The sequence below is a fragment of the Ictidomys tridecemlineatus genome, unplaced genomic scaffold (genome assembly GCF_052094955.1).
Source record: "Ictidomys tridecemlineatus isolate mIctTri1 unplaced genomic scaffold, mIctTri1.hap1 Scaffold_83, whole genome shotgun sequence".
Classification (NCBI taxonomy): Eukaryota; Metazoa; Chordata; class Mammalia; order Rodentia; family Sciuridae; genus Ictidomys; species Ictidomys tridecemlineatus.
The window spans coordinates 438,089-458,791 of record NW_027526085.1 but is presented as its reverse complement, the minus strand read 5'-3'; the positions used below and the strand labels follow the sequence as shown (position 1 = coordinate 458,791).

The 20,703-nt window shown below is 36.7% G+C and overlaps 1 protein-coding gene across 7 annotated transcripts in view; it reads right to left on the bottom strand.

Moving 5' to 3' along the window:
- Positions 1–17,062, bottom strand: part of LOC144374713 (transport and Golgi organization protein 1 homolog) — a 79,670-nt gene extending 62,608 nt beyond the window's left edge. For 3 of the 7 annotated variants that reach the window (XM_078037459.1, XM_078037466.1, XM_078037465.1), the window contains exons 1-3: positions 17,021–17,062; positions 14,268–14,482; positions 12,466–12,515 (exon numbers count right to left, since the gene is read on the bottom strand). In XM_078037459.1, coding sequence (XP_077893585.1) covers positions 12,466–12,515; positions 14,268–14,434 — 217 coding nt within the window. In that variant the 5' untranslated portion in view covers positions 14,435–14,482; positions 17,021–17,062. Of the gene's footprint in view, positions 1–12,465; positions 12,516–14,267; positions 14,483–15,732; positions 15,808–16,022; positions 16,058–16,184; positions 16,250–16,589; positions 16,646–17,020 lie in introns of those variants that run through there. The other 4 variants (XM_078037462.1, XM_078037460.1, XM_078037464.1 and 1 more) reach the window with 4 other exon arrangements.
- Between the last annotated feature and the right edge of the window lie 3,641 nt (positions 17,063–20,703).

Sequence of the window (20,703 nt, the reverse complement as noted above, 5' to 3'; positions counted from 1 at the left end):
ATTATGTGAAAAAAAATTATTAACTTAAAATTATTATGCCAATTTATTTACTCTAATAATAGGTAAAAAAGGTAATAAAGTTGAAATAAGCATGTTTGATTCTGGTTTTGAAAAATGCTAATTCAGTAGTAATGATTCATAAGATTATATAGAAAATATTAGCCATAATCAAGAGGATAATTCTTTTTTATTTTACACTGAACTTTATGAACATAAAAAATTGACATCCTATTCCTAAAGTATTGTTAGATGTTTGACAATAGGTAGAAATAACACAAAATTAGAGAATGAGTACTAATGCTAAAATAAATTCACATAGGTGGGAATAAAGCTACAACTTTATTCCCACCTATGTGAATAATGAAACACATTATTTTTAAGTGTTCCTCATTCTTTGGTCATTTGAAAATGTAAGGCTGTATATGAATATACTTTGAACATGAAATAATATTTATAAAATTACTTTTTTTCAGAATAAAGTTTTAGAACCCCTAAATTTTCTTATGCTTCATAAAAGCACTATTGTTGTTCTTACCAGGCCAATAATAATAACACTAATAATAAAAAAAATTTTCAAGGCTGAGATTTCCCTTTCATGCTCAGAAGATAAACAGACAATTGGCACCAAATTATAGATTTGGGACAAACAAAACCTTGAATCTGTCAGTACAAGTAGAGAAAGTGAAGCTCAAGTGCTGCAAAAGGATTTGATACTACAACAGTTTGTTTCTTTGTTTGTTTTGGTACCAGTGATTGAACTCAGAGGCCCTGGACTACTGAGCCACATCCCAGCTCTATTTTGCATTTTTTAGATATTTTTTTTAGTTGTTGATGGACCTTTATTTATTATTTATTTATATGTGGTTCTGAGAATAAAACACAGTGCCTCACACATGCTAGGCAAACACTATATTATGAGCCACAACGCCAGCCCTCATATTTTGTATTCTTATTTAGAGATGGTCTCACTGAGTTGCCTAGCGCCTTGCTGTTGCTGAGGCTGGGTTTGAACTCATGAGCCTCTAAGCCACTGGGATTACAGTTGTGCACCACCGTGCCTGGTTGATAGCACAACAATTTATTAAAGCAGAAGCATCTTCTGTGAATTTATTGGACAGCTTCTGCTAACACCCTTTCAAGTGCAATCATGGGTTTCTTTCATTCTAACTGATGACTGATTCCTTTCTCTTCTTCTGTCCAGATAACTTTAAGCTCCTTATCTTTATTGAATCTAACTTAGAAAACAAATGTGTTGTATTCTAATATCAAATATGAAACACATTTTTGTAATAGAACATTGTTGTCTTTGATTTTCCATATTATATCCCTAAAATCATAGACACTTCGAAAAGACATTACATTGTGTTTTATGAACATTCCAAATAATAAGTAGCTAAGATAAATATTTTCTGAACTCTGAATGTTAAAATCTGGTACTTCTTTATATTCTCATATTCTAAAATAGCTACTATTACTTCTTTGTATTTTCATATTCTAAAATAGCTAATATGATGGGCATAGGTGTTCAAACTGGAGAGATTGAATAGGGGTTGAAAATTGTTCGCCTTGGTTTCTTCTACTTTAATTATCATTTTTAGTTGAGTTCCCCTTAATTTTATGTTGGAATACTATAATAATATCCTGACTCTCCTGTGTGTGTGTTTGTGTGTGTGTGTGTGTGTGTTTTTCAATTTACTCTTTAAGCTCATATGTCTGATATCAGCACCTCCTTATATAAGCACCGTAACTGTTCCCAGTAAAAAGCAAAAGCAGACACACTTAAAATTTTGCATCTACAATTTACCCCTTTCCCTCAAATGTTACTTTCAATACATCATCATTTTGTTGTTAACAAGTTAAATATTCTCCAATTCTCCTTCTTCTATCCTCTTTGTTATTACCACAAATCAGTGTTCTGGGGTGGGAGACTCCCCTGAGAACATCTGAAAATGCCTAAAGATATTGAGATGTTGTTATACTGGAGGTGAGGGAAATATTACTGACATCTAGTGAGTAGAGGCCTTGGTTACTGATAAACTACTACATTTTTACAGCAAAACCTCCAACAGCACAGAATTCTGCAATGCAGAACCATAATAATGCTGAGGTCCAGAAACTGCCTGAGATCAAGACATCATTAACTGGTAAGTAGACACCTGAAACAACAGAATGAATGAATGATCTCTCTCTGTTGCTCTAGCTCCCATCCAAGACAAATTTCCACACTATAGCAGAGCCAGTCTGTCCAAAATGTAAAAAGAGCCTGTATTTTATACTTGAAACTTCAATTACTTAGTACAAGGGATGGAAGGCATTATAAAATTCTTCATAAATTATTTCCTCATTAACTCTTTAGTTTCTTCTCACCTCCCTTTTTCTTTCTATACCAAACTTCAGCGCTACTGCAGAGTTTTCTATTATTTAAACGTTCATCTTCTATCTCTGTTGTCTGATTTCTGACATTTTGATATGCTGAAGCTTCTGCATGATTGCTATGACACTCAATTGATAGGACTTGTTCCCTTTGGGCATAGGTCCCCCTCTGAGGAAAAAATAGAATATAATCAGGAAAATGCAAATAACCACTGCATCACTGTAAATTCTGAGAGAGCTTATTAGACTATTTTGGAAAATTAATTTAGTACATTTTATAATTGAGTTGGATTCCAAAAAACAAACACCCACCTCAGTTTGTTATTTTTGCCATTTTAACACACAATAAAATACTTCTGAGACAAAGTTTTTCTCCTGATTTGTTTTGGCAATGGAACCTGGAGTCATCCCCTAGGACAGAGTGGTTAAGGAAGATGGACTTCCCTTCATTTTCAGATGCCCCAGTTGTGTGAGCATTAAATATTATTCCATCTACTTAATAGCCAGGAAGTCACAAAATAATTGAGAAAAAATAGCAGGTTTTGAGACAGTGAAGAATTTTTCCTGCTTATACTTTAAGAAAGGCAAATCAATATGAACAAAATTTCTAGTGATGTTAATTGGCTTAGGTAAGGTAGGGGATAGCCATTTGAAAAAGTCACTGACATATCAAATGTTACCTTTTGGAATTTTAAGCAATTTTATAACAAAGGAAACTGATTTTGCCAATCTGAGAGATAGTGGAGACTTTTTCTCTTTGAATAAAATCATCCTACTGACTTACACAGATAGATCTCAAATTTTTGTATCATGCTGCTTGATTTTGCAAATCAAAAATTGATTTGTCCAATTTCCCTTAGATTTTTTTAAGTTCTCCTGTGTAATATTTTGGAGTAGTTTCTTGGCCTGATGGGCCCAATTTACCCTTTGTGACACAGTGAAAAAAAGGATACTGGTAATAGACATCAATAAGTTCCATTCCAATTTTTAAAGAATTAGCATTTACATATTTAGCTTTCAAAAAATAAAAATCAAACAAATGTTATTCCTCATAAAAGACTTGTGACACAAAATATTTAATTTTTATATTTTGCTGTTTCCTTCACTTATCCACAATAACATACTCTTTTTTAGAGTGGAAGAGATAAAAGCTTTTGTATTGATGACATATTAAAGAGAGAAAGTGAAATGAGCTTAAGTTTGATTTAAAAAATGTGTTTTTCAGAATATGTGTAAGTTCAATTTTTATAAGCATTAAAACCAAGCATTTCTAAGTGATCAAACTTAACTCTTCTTTTAAATTTATTCCATAGGTAATAGCAGGCAATTAAAAACTACTCCCCTCCTCCACAGAAGCATTAGTTTACACTTGAGAAACTCAAGTACCTTTGTTTCATTATCTATTAGAGGATAGAGAAATAGTAGGTCTGACAAAAATAGATGTATATATAATATATATGTATAATAGATGGGCGTATTTAAGTATGTAAATTGTATCTCTGCCTATCTTAAAAAATGCTAATTAAAAAGTGAATGCCATTCTAATTTTATTCTGTTTAAGAGGTAATTTATTCAAGAATATTCAGAAATCATCTATCTAATGGAAGGTTAGATTTTATTAGCATAATCCAAAAGTAGCATTTATTACTGGGGAAAGTAAGTGATGTGGGGCTTTCATTTGGACTTTAAAGTTTATGTCCACCTGCACTGTAGAATTATTGTAAGAAGTTGCTTGTCACAAAATATAGAATTAATATTATAGCTCTGAATATTGGATATAATACACAGTAACTAGAAACTTTAGATATATTTTATATTTAGATTATTCTTTCATTCTTCCTTTTATATACTAGATGTTGATGATATAAAAAATGATACAATATAATACCAATCCTGAAAGAATTTGCATCATAATGGAGAAGATATCTATTTGTAAAAACTGAGACCAAGCACACTTAATGTTATGATTAAAGCTTTTGAAAAAGTATATGAAAATTAGATTAATGAGCTCTCACTTCTATTAAGATGGGAAAGTAATGATGATGCAGCAGAAATTCTTTGGGGCATGAAAAAAAGAGAATTCAATGTGGAACTTAAAGAGCGAGAGGCAATGGAGGATATGTTGGCAAATGTTAAGCATAAATAGAGACAGAGAAGCAATAAAGATCAGAAGAGGTAGGAATTGTGTGAAGCGAAGGAATTATGTGAACAAGTATTAGTGGGGCTGAGTTTGTTCCTACAGGGAATTTGGAAGACTATTTGTGATCATGCTTGGAAGAGCTGGGGGACATATGAATAAATATTGAGTTTATTACATAAATAATAGAATATTTTCTTACTTTTGTGGGTATGGCATGGTTAAATGTTTATTTTAGAAACTAATGCTTGTGAGAGGGGAGAATGGCACACTTGAGAGAGGCTCATGACAGGAAGAGCAACTAGGGGCAGGTCACTGTTCTCTAGGCTAGAGATAAGAGAAAGGAGGGTTGTAAGCACTGGCAATAATGACAAAATGAGAACTCATTCAGAAAGCAGAATAAACAAAACATAATAGTAAGGATTTGATTTTTATTTGGTTTGTTGTAGCTAAAATCACAAAATTTAGAGATTTAAAATTGCCTATAGTTATGTCTCAATTATGGTAAAAACTGTTTTAAAATAATTGAATACTTGGTGTGTCACAGCAACTCATGTGGTGGGAACAGCAGCAGTGGCCAGGCAGCACAGTTTCAGAAGGTTCCTGAGAGCCACTGCCTGCAGCACCTGCATGAGCCTTGTGCTCTCAGCCAGGAAGCTCCAAAGGAAGGTCAGCTCTGAAGAATGTGAGGCTAAGAAGAAGCCCAAGAGGAGGTCTTCCAGGCTGTCTTCTCTGACTGCTGCTGCCAAGGCAGATGCCAAAACCAGAAAGGTTTTCTTTCATAGTCAGCAAATGGAAATAGTGATGTGAATGAATAACTGTGATATGAGGTAATAAATGCAGTTTTGAAAATGTTTCCAAAATAGAACTGATGGGAAGCAGCAAGTCATCAAGGAGACTGTATAAAGTGTATGTTCACAAAAGGGAGATTTTTATAAGGATCCCAAAGAGGAGTTGGATATTTCCAGATGGAGCAGGGTGAGACTGAGAGGTCTGTGAAAAGAAAATAGGATTTCAGGAGGTGCATCATCATCTGCCTAACTACAAATATATTAGACAGTTAAGGGAACTGAAAGACTTTAATTTGATTGAAATGCACAATATAATTCTATAACAAAGGGAAAATAGGCAAAAGAGAAATTAGAGAGTACATTGCTTGGTCCTTTAATAAGTAAAGACAAGAATAACATAGGGACATTTACATTTTAGAATAATCTCATTGGCTTTATTGCTGACGATGGGATAACAGATGTAAGACCTATGAATGAGGGGCTCAGAGTAGAGTTTACTATATTTTAGCAGAGAGATGATACAAATTTTACTGTCATTATCAGTTACCAGACGATGTTATTTAGAGTCAACAAAATATGATTACATAGAGAAGTAAATTGAGAAGTAAAGTTGATATATGTTTGATTTGATATATTTTGACCTGGAATTTATATATTTTAAAAAACCTTTTATAATTTACACTAAGTGTTTGCTGTGCCTCTATAGATGAAATATTTGAAGGATTTACTGAGTCTGACAATTTTAGTGTTTTAGCCTCCTTATTCATTAATATAAAATGTTACATTTTAAGTAAGGGAAGTATTTTTTGTTTGAATTACTGCTGTCTAAAAAAGATATTTAAATGATTATATCAAACAAGAATTTATTATGTCTGTTTTTATTATTTAATTTTCCTTTTAATGTGTTATGGAAAACAAAAGTTTAATAATGGAAAATTACATTTATTTTACATAATTTTGGAATAATTTTTAGCTAAGTTATCTAAGGCAAAAAATAAAAAGTAAAGTTTTAGAAAGCCTGATATGTGGTAGGAGGTGGGAGAACTAGAGGTGTGCAGAATTTGTGGTTAGACACTGATCCTTCCCATCTCTTCCAGATGCTTCCCTTATTCTTACAATTTCTCCAAATTTGATATTGATAATCTCTTCTCACATTTTTCCGAAGAGGCAATTACATTACTTTCTATGATTGCAGAAAGTTATGATTACATTATATTAGATTTTGACACTAAATCATACACTGGTGAGAAGGCCATACTCTTCATTTGGTTTTTATTTTCATCACTAAGACAATACAAACGTGACTCCCATTCTGTAGTCACAAGTTACTTCAATATTCTTAGTAAAACATAACAGAAACATATATAAGTTTTATTTCATTAAGATCTCCTGAAGGGAGACAATTCTTTGTTGTATACTAGAGCTTTTTTCCCCAAGTTTTGAAAAGCAAAATGTCTCCAGGTATTGTCAACTATCTCCTAGGCTATGAATATGGGGGAAGAGGCAAAAACTTCCGTGATCCAGATGCAAAAGAAACATTAAATGTTTAAAGATATTTCATCTTTTAAATTCTAATGAAATGCCCAAACAGAATTCTTTTTTTTTAATTTAACTTTTAGTTGTAGTTGGACACATACCTTTATTTTAGTTATTTATTTTTATGTGGTGCTTAGGATTGAACGCAGGATTAGGATTGAACTATCTAAGCAAACACTGTATCACTGAGCCACAAGCGCAGCCCCTCCTAAATATAATTACTGTCTAAAGAAATATGGAAAGAAAAAAATCATCACTTTATATGCCTGTAGATATAATAGATCTACAAGTGGTTTTGTTATATCATATTTGTAGAAAAGAGGAGAATGAAAGATAAAGTTTTCCCATTCAGTTTTCTCAATCTGAATGCTCTTGTACTCTAAGCAAGACTTGTTGATTTTCCTCATAATTAAACATAATCTACCTTCTGTTACAGCAACACATTCAAGGAGAGAATAAGGTACCAATCATTTACTTGCAGAAAGAAAATTAACAATTTGCTTCATGTTGCTATGAAGTAACCATTTAGGTTTTTAAAAAGTACACAAGGTTTTCACCCACTTTCTCCTTACATTATCATCACTGAACATAATAGACAGCTAATAAAAATGTGACCTTATATGGGGGAGATATTATTTTCAATAAATCACTCCTTTGGATAAATGTTTTGAGTCATTCAATGGTAACTGAGTCCTTCTGCTCCACTGGCATATATGGGAGACACAATTAGAATTACTGTAATTATCAACTACTTCCTATAAGCAAATAGAAATGATAGCTAAATAATCTTTAAGTGAATAATATTAAATATCACAATTATGAAAAAAGTAAAGAATATGAGTTATTTAATATTTTTTTTCGAATTCCAACTCACTGTTTTGCCTGGAATTACACTACATTATGTTGAAGTAATTGGTAAACTATACTATTATGAGTGTAAATTTTACAAATATTGAAATTACTGCATTCTGAATAAAATCACAAACTCTTAAAATGGGATAATTAAAGACGGGAAAATAGTAACTAATACAACTATCTAAAAAAATTAATTATACTTTACTGGGCAGTCATAGTCATAGTAATCTTATAAATATTTTTTAAAATATTTTTTGTAGTTGTAGATGGACAGAATGCATATATTTTATGTTTTTTTTATATGGTGCTCAGGATCAAACCCAGTGCCTCACACATGTTAGGCAAGCATTCTGCCAGTAGCTTCAGCCCCAATCCCAAGGCATTCTTTTTAAGTATCATTAAGTTTTTTGGAAGGGATTGAGTATTTGTTCATCTATGATCAACACTTTTAGGCTAATTTTCTGTTTTAACTCAAGTTTTAAAAAAACCTGCTTTTATTCACATTAAAAACAAACGGCTTGATATGTACTCAATAATTAGATGATGAATTAAGATGTAATTATTCCAATAAGTAGGATGTGGATGCACTGGAGCAAACACCAGCAAGAGTGAGGACATGCTGCTAAACAGTCTCACCTACTTTTATCATGCTATATCCACTTTAGGAATCCAATTTATGTGGTAAACAAAACTTTCAACAAATTCATTTCATCCTCACAACAATTATACAATGGGGAGATCAACTTAATCTTCATTTTACAACTTGGAAAACTGAAGAACAAAAATATCCCATAACTTATATAAAGTGGCATGCCAATAGTGGCACAGCATGGATCTGAACAGTCTTGCTTCAGTAGCAGGATTTTTCCAACCTCAATAGACACACAATTCAGTTAGCAATCTTATTAAATTCAGATTCGAACTCAGTACTTCTGGTTAGGGGAAAACAACATTCTGATTTTTAACAATCACACCTGTGATACAGATGTTGCTAGTCTGAAGATCACCCTTTAATTAGCAAAGTTCTAATCTACACTGGACAATAGAGATATGGCAACCATCAGAAACAAAGTTTATCCTCAGAAAATTATTCTTATGTGCAAATTGCCAACTTCTTATTTAGAACTTATGCTACTTCTTTTTCTTTCTTTTAAAAACAAAAGTTAAGGGCTGGGGATGTGGCTCAAGTGGTAGTGCGCTCGCCTGGCATGCGAGCAGCCTAGGTTCGATCCTCAGCACCACATACAAAGGTGTTGTGTCCGCCGATAACTAAAAAATAAATATTAAAAAATTCTCTCTCTCTCTCTCTCTCTCTCTCTCTTTAAAAAAAGGGAAGTTAACAAAATTTGCAAGTATTATAATATTTACAAGTATTATAGTAGCTAATTTCAGGTTTTGATAGTCAACATATGATTAATATAAACTTGAAACTGTAATATCTACCCCCCATAAGGCCTTCCCTTCATCCAAAAACGATTCATAATTACTCTTAAATATCTTCTTTAACATAGATTCAGTCCAAACCCATTAATATTTAGGAGTACATGTTTGTACCCTCTATACAGGAAAAGAAATTCAAGGTTAACTTAGAAATCCAGCACCTTTCCAAACTTTTGCTGTTTACACAAGTGCTGACTCTAAGTGGAAAAGGAAGCACATCTTTGATAAATAGAACGTAAATGTCAACACATTACTAAACAACTCTCGTCCATAACTTTCTGTAAAACAAAGGGATGTTCATAATAATTTCCCTTCATGCTCACTGGTGAATTGATTTTTATACCGTAATCTAAAATATAGAATGTAAAAAGTATAAAAGTAAACCAAAAAACATATATTATTTCCCTGTGTTTAAAATGCATTGGCCCACAGGCCTTCAATACTTAAAACCTAAAATACCATCAAATCATTAGAAATTAAATCTTTATCAACCTTTTTTACTAAAAGAAAAAGAAGTATTCCTATTGACATATAATCAAACACTTTTAAAGTCATGCATTTAATTTGACAATGATATCTTCCAAAGGCCGTCCTGGATGTGTATATTAGACCTAATTATGTAACTAAAGAATAACTTATTAATTAAAACAAAAGATGGGATTTAAGACAAATCTCCCTAGTACAAGTAATTCTGGTTTTCCTATATCTCATTCAACATTTTCCTGAATGTACCCAGATACACTTAACATTTCTTCCCTGAGGGATAATTAACTGCCACATACTTTGACAAGTTTACACACACACACACACACACACACACACACACACCTCTTACCAAAAGCCATAATTAAATAATTGCACCTGGAAGTAGCAAGCATAAGGTTTCAAAGGTCTCATGCAATATTAACACACAAATTCTAAATATACTTATGATTGTGGAATCCCATTTTTAATTACAACATAAATTAACAAATCTAAATAATACAATTACCATAAAGCTAAAATTCTCATTTATGCAGCTATGAGTTAAAAGAAATATAATACCACAATCTATTGCATTTTCTGGCATGAAAGCAAAAACACAATACAAATGTAGGCTTTTCTATCAAAATTACAAGAACTAACCTTTTACCCAGAAAAATCCAAAGACACACAAAAGCATCTGCATTATTTTACATATGAGGTGTATGGAAAAAAGTCTCTCCCCAAAGTAGTAAGAAACAACTTCTAATTTCCTAAGAAACTTGTGTTTTACATTTGTTTTTTTTTTCCTGAATCACTTACACAGCCACAAAGAAACTCAGATATTAAAGAACTAGAGAAGTTAAAAGATGTCCTTTTCAATAGCCAACAGTCACCAAAGACTGTGACAAAAGAAAATAGATATAAGTATTCCATGTTACTGTGCACAAGCAAGCCCAAAGTTTTACTGCTTCACTAGTTAAATCACTAATATTAAGCATTATTTCATGAACCTAAATGAAATCTGGTATATAAAGAGAAAAAAAATATGTGATAAGTGAAACTTACTTTCTATTTCACAGAAATATTATTATTATTTTAGATTATTTTACTTCATCTAAAATAATCCTGTGACCTTGTGGAAACAGTCCTGGGTTAAACACATAAAGTACATTCCTTTACCAAATGTACCAGTACATTACTGCTCTGAAAGTATTCAATATGTCTACTATGTTCTCTAGATGTAAATTCATACACTGGTTTAAGCCATTTGCAGAAAATCAACAGAAATTATGAGAATATATTCTGAAAGTTAAGTGATTCTTCCACAGAGCAAATTTAACTTGACCTCCTAAATGGTACAGATTTGACACACCATTTAGAAGGCTAAAAGAAATACTGATTTACTTCTTCTCTAAAGCAATACTGTTCAACAAAATTATAATACAAGTTACACACATAATTTTGGATTTTCTAATAACTATGCTAAAATGATAAAAATACAATTTTTAAAACACTTACTAAACATGCCAAATATTATTTCAAGATGTAATAAATATCTTTAAAATATTTATTCTTTTACAAATATTTTAAAGATATTTATTACAAAATTAAGTTTTCAAAATCCAGTATGCATTTCACACTTACAGCATATCACATTTTCAACTAACCACAACAACCTGGTCCATAGTCAGAATGTGGCTAGTGGCTACACTATTGAGCAGTATACTTTTTAAGTAATATTTTGAGATCTGACATACCACTCTGTTTATAATTAGTTCACATTCCTGTCTCCTTTTTAAACTGAAATGACTGTGACTACAAATATAAGCAAAACTGTTAATTCACTGGATAAATCAGGATCAGATCCCCCTTATCTGGGAATCTGGTTAACACACATAATAAGTAGCAAATGGATTTTTCTTTATTATGTCTCAAGTAGACTTCAGAGATGGTGCTGATCAACATGAGCAAATACAATTTGTAGCAAAAACACAGGTTAAACACCAAAATATTTTTATATCAAATCATAACACTGCCTTAATTCTAGCATCCCTTCCCGTCTCATTCTTGAGCACATACTTCTATGCAATTTATTTATAATATTGCTCTCTAAATTTGATAAATTTTGTCAACCACACAGTCATCATTCAAAAATGAACAGAACACTATATAAGACACAAATGAAAAAAAGTCAACCAGCTACTTTTAATACAATTTGTCAACCAATCTTAAATTCTGAGTTTCACTGAATTTGATTCTTCTCACAATTCCAATTAATTTACTGCTAAGAATTTTCCCAAGTCATTAGGATATTTGTTTAAAATATAAATAATTCCAACAATGTATTTTCTAGAAAATAACAACTATAACCATAGCTTAGCACATAAAATTTGTCCTTTAGGCAAGTTACTGAATAAATCAAACAAAAACAACTATACTCCTGTTTAATGCTTTTACATTTTGTAACACCATATTCAACAATTTATAAATTTGGAAAATCAGTTCAGATTGCACACAAGCACTAACTTTAAAACTTAAAATCTTACAGGTTTCTACAAAATACTTGTGAATAAATGTATTCCACAGAAAAACAACAGAAAAATCAACACCAGTCAAACAATTCTCAGCAAGAAGCACAAGATCAGTATATTCATAAGTACAGAATATATGATACATGCTAAAGAGTATTTTTCCCCTAATTTAATTTAATTCACCTAGGCAATTTTTGTTTAAAGCACTTGCAAAGCTTTAAGGAAGCAAACATAGCTAGCTAGCCTCTTCTGCTGCAAATACATACAAGGATAATACATTCATCTCCTGATATCGTTCCACAATTTAGAAATCAAAATAACAAAATTTGTTTCTTACCTGCAGTTAGGAGAGGGTTAAGGGTTATTTCAGCTAGTTCCTTCTGAATTCTATTAGTGAAATGGGAACAGACTAAAAGGATTTCAGACAGTCTACAGAATAACCAGAAAATCAGAATGCCCTCTACCATCATGCAGGTAACTGCAAGGCTGGTTTTGCCTTCAGTAATCCTAACATGGCTGCTTCCTCTTTGTTCTCAGAGGCATAACCCAAACTCCTTAACAGAAAATTGCAGCTTTTTTCTCACTTGCTACTGTAAATAGGTAAGTCATTTACACCTGATTTGAGAAAGTCCTCCACTACTACTCAACAAAATGATATAAAATCTATTTTAAAACTCTTTTTACCAAAGAAATTCTCTTTTCAAGCTTATATGCAAATGAGACAAAACGGAAGGAGGAAAAGCACTAGAATATTTTTGACAATGACTTCAATCCACTTTTACTGTGGTAAAAATTAGAAAGCTATTGCAAGAGCACATTAATAGTTTTGTCAATATTTTATCTGTTTAAAAAAAGTTTAAAATTTACAAATACCTTTATCAATGAAAAACTTCCAAAGACTATTTTAGCAGTCTTACTTAACCATTTATTTTCTCTGATCTTAGGTACAGCACGTAAATTTAAATTTCATACTCTTGGAGGAAAGAGGGCCTTAAGGTAAGGGGAAAAAGAGCATTTCTCTGATTTTCTTGAAATTTAAAATGTTTTGAAAAGTTGTTTAATGTTCTCTCCACAAGATTACAACACACTGAGAAGAATTTTAAATTATTTCAAAGACTGCTGCTATTCAATATAATATTCTCAAGTTCATTAGTGTTTGATTAATGGTGCAATGACTGTGAAAATGTATAGAAAAATAAGAACATGAATCACCATAAAATGCAATAATTGATCAGTTTTTATATTTCCTTTTTCTTTTAGTTGTGATCAATGAAAAACCACAAAACATCAACATTAGGTAATGCTATAGGTACACTTTATGTTTGATACAAGAGTTCTACTCAATACAACCACTATCACTGATGGAGTCCCATTGATGGATTTTTTTTAACCATCATAAAAAATAAAAGTCAGCAGGAAACAAATAATCTTTCACTTATAACCAACAAAATGGTTTTTTTCCTGCTATTGATTTTCACTACTATGTCAAGAACATCCAGGAGTTTTAAAGATGTGCAAAGTTTTAACAGCAAAGTGACACTTGAGATTGTTAATGGCTACTTTTCCATTTTATTTGTTCTCACAAGAACAAAGAGGGATAACTATAACTACAAAAAATTATACCTATTATGCAGGATTTAAAGACTTGTTTGTAAAACTAAGCAAATTTAAAATCTGCTTTCAAAAAAAGCCAAGGCCTGACATTCAACATTTTTTAGCAAATATAAACTTTTTTGATCATTTCCTTTCATGAAAAGTGACATATTTCCTTTTATGAAGTTGCCACCACAGATGCCTGGACTGACACCCACGTGGACACGAGCTAATTTCACTCAAGAGTATAACTCACAAAAGGAAACATCCCCAATGTACCATCTAACTCAGTTTCACAAATTTTCCTTGCCAACTCCTTAAACTCTCAGGATGAGAATTCAGTCTCTAGGACTCTTGCTGAAATTACCAAAGTACAGAATAAGTTTGCTTAGAAGCATAATTTTAGTGAGGACGTTTTCATGCTCCCTAAAGGATGACAATTCATTCAGGTACAAATAAAATTGTTCATGAAGTATTTCTGGAGTATTGTTCTTGATGTAAAAATAAAAGCATCCAATTGCTTGAAAGACAACCTGACAATGTTACCTTTTAGCACTAGTGGATAACTTAGCAGTGGTTTTGCTAGAGAGTTTGGTGCTCTTCTTCCACTGGGTGGCAGAAGGTTCTTTCTTCATGATCTTCAGGCTCTGGAGTAGCAGGGTCTTGCTGGTCGGAATCTGAACTGCCACTGCTGGTGCTGGGGCTGTCATCATCGGACATTTGCTTATCACTGGCCATTTGATGAATTATCACTTGGAAAACTTTTTTAAAGAGGAAAGAGAAGAGGGAAGAAATGTTAATCTAAGAAATCAATCAACAGCTTTTCCTTATCTTAATATCATTCTCAGATTGTATCTCTATAAAAAGGCTTCAAAGTGTTCACATTTATTGTATGAAAATGTTACTGGGGATAGGATGAATCTTACAATGCCAGCTCTCACGGATTGTCCGAAATCACCCACTCACATTTTTTTTCCCATTCCTTGGATAATCTATGAATTGTCTACTTTCTCAGAAGGCATGAAAAAGATTTGCCGGGGAACTTAAGGCAAGGAGTATTAACAACATAACTGTAAATAACAGACTGTTATGAAAAATGTTAAAAAGTCACTACACGTCTAAATATTCACAGACTGACATGGGTCAGAGCTACCAAATTCCCTTTCCCAGAGGAAAACATTCCCTGTTAACCACTCATATGCTTATTTAAGGTGCACATTCCTCTTCTATGCACGTAAAACCTTTAAACACAACACTGGGAAATTTAAAACTCAACTAACAATCTTCCCTAGCCTTTTCCACAGCCAGCAGTGAAGATTCATCCAGCCGCCACCATTGGAAAAGCAGAATCCAACTGCACTTTCTGCAAAGCTCCCCACGTCACCAAGGTTCCTTGCTCAATATTTACATCACGGGGAACATTTTATCCAAAATTAATGAAAAGAAGGGTAAAAGCCCAAGGAAAAACAACAAAGCCCCAAGAACTGCAACAAATGTCAGCGCCCTCCTAGGCCAGCTGCAGCTGCTGCTGCCAGTGTCCACGCAGCTCCGCGGCCCTTTGTGGGAAAGGCCGCCCACGGACAGCTCCCCGCCCCAGCCGCCAAGTAATAGGAGCAGCCAAAAGGCCCCGCAGCTCAGGGACACCGGCGTGGACGCCTGGTGTGAACCTAGCTGTCGCCCCCCTAACTGCCCACGCCCCAGGACCCCAGCCCCACCTTCCTACCTTGCCGCCTGAGGGAAGCTGCCGCCGCCCCTACTGCCACCGACATGGAACCCAGCCCCCCCCCTTACCTCGCAGCGGGAATGAACCTGCCGCCGCCACCGCCCCAGCCAAAGCCCACGGGGACACCATCCCCGCTGCCCTACTTCCCGGCGGGAACGAAGCTGCCGCCACCGCCGCCCTAACTGCCCACGCCCAAGGACCCCAGCCTCGATGCCCTACCTTGCCGCCTGAAGGAAGCTGCCGCCGCCCCTACTGCCCCCCACGTGGACCCCAGCCCCACCGCCTTACCTGCAGTGGGAATGAAGCTGCCTCTGCCACCGCCTCGGCTGAAGCCCACGCGGACACCATCCCTACTGCCCTACTTCCTGGCGGGAATGAAGCTGCCGCCGCCGCTACCACAACCCTAGCTGCCCCCAAAGCCGACCGAGGCGGCGGCGGCAGAACCGAGAACGAGGCGGCGGCGGCGGCAGGAACGATGCGGCAGCAGCAAGGCGAGGCCGCTGAAGTCGCCCCTCGCCCCCCTGGCTGCCACCCCCACGCTGACCCCCACGCCAACCCCCACCCTCCCTCTTCCTCACCCCGCGGCAAGAAAGAAGCAGCTGCCACAGCGAGGCGGTGGCAGGACCGCGACCGAGGCGGCGGCGGCAGGAAAGCGAGGCCGCTGAAGTCGCCCCCCCGCTCCCCTGGCTGCCACCCCCACGCCGACCCCCACGACGACCCCGACCCTCCCTCTTCCTTACCTCGCGGCAAGGAAGCAGCCGCCACAGTGAGGCGGCGGCAGGACCCAGAACGAGGCGGCGGCGGCAGGACCGAGGCAGCGGCGGCAGGAACGCAAGGCCGCTGAAGTCGCCCCCCGCCCCCCTGGCTGCCAGCCCCACGCCGACCCCCACGCCGACCCCCACGCTGACCCCCACACCGACCCCGACCCTCCCTCTTCCTTACCTCGTGGCAAGGAAGCAGCCGCCACAGCGAGGCGGCGGTGGCAGGACCGAGGCAGTGGCGGCAGGAACGCGAGGCCGCTGAAGTCGCCCCCCGCCCCCCTGGCTGCCACAACCACGCTGACCCCCACGCCGACCCCCACGCTGACCCCCATGCCGACCCCCACGCTGACCCCCACACCGACCCCGACCCTCCCTCTTCCTTACCTCGCGGCAAGGAAGCAGCCGCCACAGCGAGGCGGCGGCAGGACCCAGAACGAGGCGACGACGACAGGACCGAGGCAGTGGCGGCAGGAACTCGAGGCATCTGAAGTCACCCCCCGCCCCCCTGGCTGCCACCCCCACGCTGACCCCCACGCCGACCCCCACGCTGACCCCCACACCGACCCTCCCTCTTCCTTACTTCGAGGCAAGGAAGCAGCCGCCACAGCGAGGCGACGGCAGGACCCAGAACAAGGCGGCGGTGGCAGGAACGAGAACAGAGGTGGCGGCAGGAACAATGCGGCAGCAGCAAGGCGAGGCCGCTGAAGTCGCCCCCCCGCCCCCCTGGCTGCCACACCCACGCTGACCCCCACGCCCACGCTGACCCCCACGCCCACGCTGACCCCCACGCCGACCCCACCCTCCCTCTTCCTTACCTCGCAGCAAGAAGGAAGCAGCCGCCACAGCGAGGCGGCGGCAGCAGGAACGGGAGGCAGCTGAAGTCGCCCCCCGCCCCCCTGGCTGCCACCCCCACGCTGACCCCCACGCTGACCCCCACGACGACCCCGACCCTCCCTCTTCCTTACCTTGCGGCAAGGAAGCAGCCGCCACAGCAAGGCGGCGGCAGGACAGAGACCGAGGCGGCGGGGGCAAGACCGAGACCGAGGCGGCAGCGGCAGGAACGCGAGGCCGCTGAAGTCGCCCCCCGCCCCCCTGGCTGCCACCCCCACGCCCACGCTGACCCCCACGCCCACGCTGACCCCCACGCCGACCCAACCCTCCCTCTTCCTTACCTTGTAGCAAGAAGGAAGCAGCCGCCACAGCGAGGCGGCGGCCAGACCGAGAATGAGGCGGCGGCGGCGGCAGGACCGAGAACTTACCTCGCTGTGGGAAGGAAGAGTCTTCTGCCGCAGTCCTGGCTGACCACCAAGCAGACTCCAGGCTCCTCCCCGCCCCTTACCTCAGGGCGGGAACGAAACTGCCGGCCGCCTGGCGCCGCAGGGGCCCCCCTGCCTCTGGCTGCCCTCCACGCGGACCCCAGCCTTGCTACCTTACCATTCCTCTTCAAGCAGGCTGCCTCCGCTGCCCAGGCTGCCCCTCACGCGGACCTCAGCCTTCCTCCTTACCTTGCCACATGAACTATGCTGCCGCTGCCACAGTCGCCTTCGCAGTCGCTGCTCCAGCTGCCCTCTACACGTACCCCAGCCCTGCTTCCTTACCTCACCGGGTGAGTAGTTTTGCTTGTTTGTGTATGAGTACCCCACAATAGACTTTTGTTATTTAAGAGGGCTACAGGAAATCTTCGCCTGTTCTTATATTTAGGAATACAGTGACAAGGAAAGTGTGAGTTTCTGCATGGGTGCACTCATAGCTATGTGAATTGAGTGCTTAACCCACCACATTCATTCACTGACTGCAGAACCATGTCCTGTGCACATGACAGAAAGTATGTGCAATATGTATCTCAGCAAAGCTAAAACCATCACCCATCACAGACTACCCCAACTTCTGAGAAAGTGTGAGAATCAGTGATCTTTATATTCTAAGGGTCTCCCTATCATATGTAACATAGAAATATATATGTGATATAATTAATTCTAAAATATGCTTTTTATCATCTCTAAAATCAAAATGTACCATCCAATAAATGATGTTTTCAATCACTCTTAGACAGGCAGCAATTGTGATGCAATTACATTGCTTGGGACTGCATGAACTTGTCCATTGCTCTTTATATTGTGATGTACAATAAAAATCCAAGAACAAATAAGTTTAAGAAAATTATTTCAATAAACATAAAATAAAAATTCTAAGTAACAGAAAATATTATTACAGTTTAATTGGTAATGATTTTTCATTTATAATGGCAAATAAAATGTTGCATCTTTGAATTAACTCTTTAACTTGATATTATAACTTATGCCATTGTTTAACTGACAACAATTTTTCTTCAAGGCAAAATAATGATTATAATCAAACTTTCAATTTCATGTCATGGCAAAAGCACATACTAATTTTTAAGACTAGTCATTTATCAATTTGTTTACTATGTTAAAGAACTCAGAATTATTGATATAGTTAAATGCATTTATCTATTAACTAGGCAGTAGACATTACAAAATGTTTATACTAGATCTGGAAAGATGATTATAGCTAATAGTTCTTAAGCACTTACTATATATCAAGCACTATTCTCAGTTCTGTACGTGTCCTAGGACTTAATCCTTTTGCAGCACTATAGGGTTAATATTATGACTATCCCCATTCATTTTATATATTAAGAAACCAAGGCATTAGAGGCCAAAAAATTGTCCAAAAGATACATAATAAGTGTGGAGACAGGATGTACGTTAAGATTGTCTGACTGCAGAAACTCTGATCCACTTAGACACTATAGTCACAAATGTTTGTCCTTGCCCTTAAGCAACTAAGTCTAACAGAAGAAAAAAATATACCAATTAAGTTTAAGGGTAATGTCATAATGGAGTTAGATATAAAGATCAAGAGATGTGCAGGAGAAGGATCATGTAAGTTCGTTTGTCACGACATATTTGTGTATCGTTATCTAATAAAATGTCTGAGTACTTTAACTTAAAAGTCCAAATTATCAGCAATTTACATTTTGTAAAAAGAACAACACTGTCCTTGTAACTATTCCTGCTGATCCTGCAAGATCAAGTACCAGAGAGGCCTCCCAGGCATTTGTCAGTGGTTGCTTAGTTGAGCCAAATTGAGAGCTCTGCTCCATTAGTGAAGCAGCAGCTTTGTAATTTTCTAAATCATTAATGAAAACACTAACTCACAGTTCTCCTAGCTAAAATTTTTGTTGGAATTGATTTTATTAGCATACAGTTCTTTAAAACTTTATCTAAAAATATTAGATTCAATTGCCAAAACTCTAAATTTCATTCAAGGAACTACATTCATTATGTTTAAGTAAACATAAATTCATGCCAGGACATCATAGAAAGAAGATAACACATACATTTTTGATAATTTTGGCCATAGATTTTCTTTATTTATTTCAGACAGACCCTGATTCCAAATTATATGGGAAGTTTACACTTTGAACATTGTCATTGTTTTGTTTGTGATTTGTGGGATTAAAGAAAAAAAAACACCTGGTATAGTTTTTTTTTTTTTTTTTTTTTTTGCGGGGGGGGTATAGTTTGACTTTTTAAAAAATGTTGGATTTTTTTTTCTGATATATAAGTAAATAAAAGGATGAATTACCTTAGAACTTGATAACTCTTTTCCAGGGGAATATGAGTTTTCTAAGATTCATTTTATGATCTGTATATGAATATTTTGAGCATCCTTCTGAGATTATTTAGTTGTAAGATTTAAGAAAATTTAACTTTTTAACCCAGGTTATCCCAGATTATAGCCAGTGTAAGATTTAATTTAGATATTTTATTTTCAGAATGTGTTACAGCAAAAAATAATAGCAACAACAACAACAACAAAACAAACAAACTCAAAATTATATGGTAATTTGCTAATTTATTTTTTATTGCAAATAAATTGCAAATAAAACTGTATAATTTCTCAAAAATTATTTTTGAACAATGCATTTATTTATTTTTCCAACAATTCAAGTAAAATATATGCCAAATATACACACACACACATATATATACAGATATACATACACACACACATATATATACAGATCTAAGTCTTTTCCTTGAATATATGTATATATTTGGGAAGTAAAGCATATTTTTGTTTAAACATAAAGCATGTCTCAATTCCAGATTTTTCTTTCATTAGTATGTGGTTCTTAAGATATTGATGTTGCCATTAAAACATTATAACATTTCTATGTCCTAATTTGTATGCCTTCTATTAATATTTTATAGTCACATCTAAGTAGAATTATTTTGCTTTTGTTTATCTTTGCATTAGCATATAGTACTCATTTGCTTAATCTTTAAAACCACTAAACATTTACCTTTAATTAATGTTTTAAGCTTATTTAATTTAGTTCATTAATCAGTAATCACTTAGCTTTTAGCCAAATGACTTTTCCATAATCATGGCACTTTTTCTCAATGTACTATACCCACAAGCCATTCATCTCAAAATGTGGATATTTATTAAATAATAAAAGCACCTC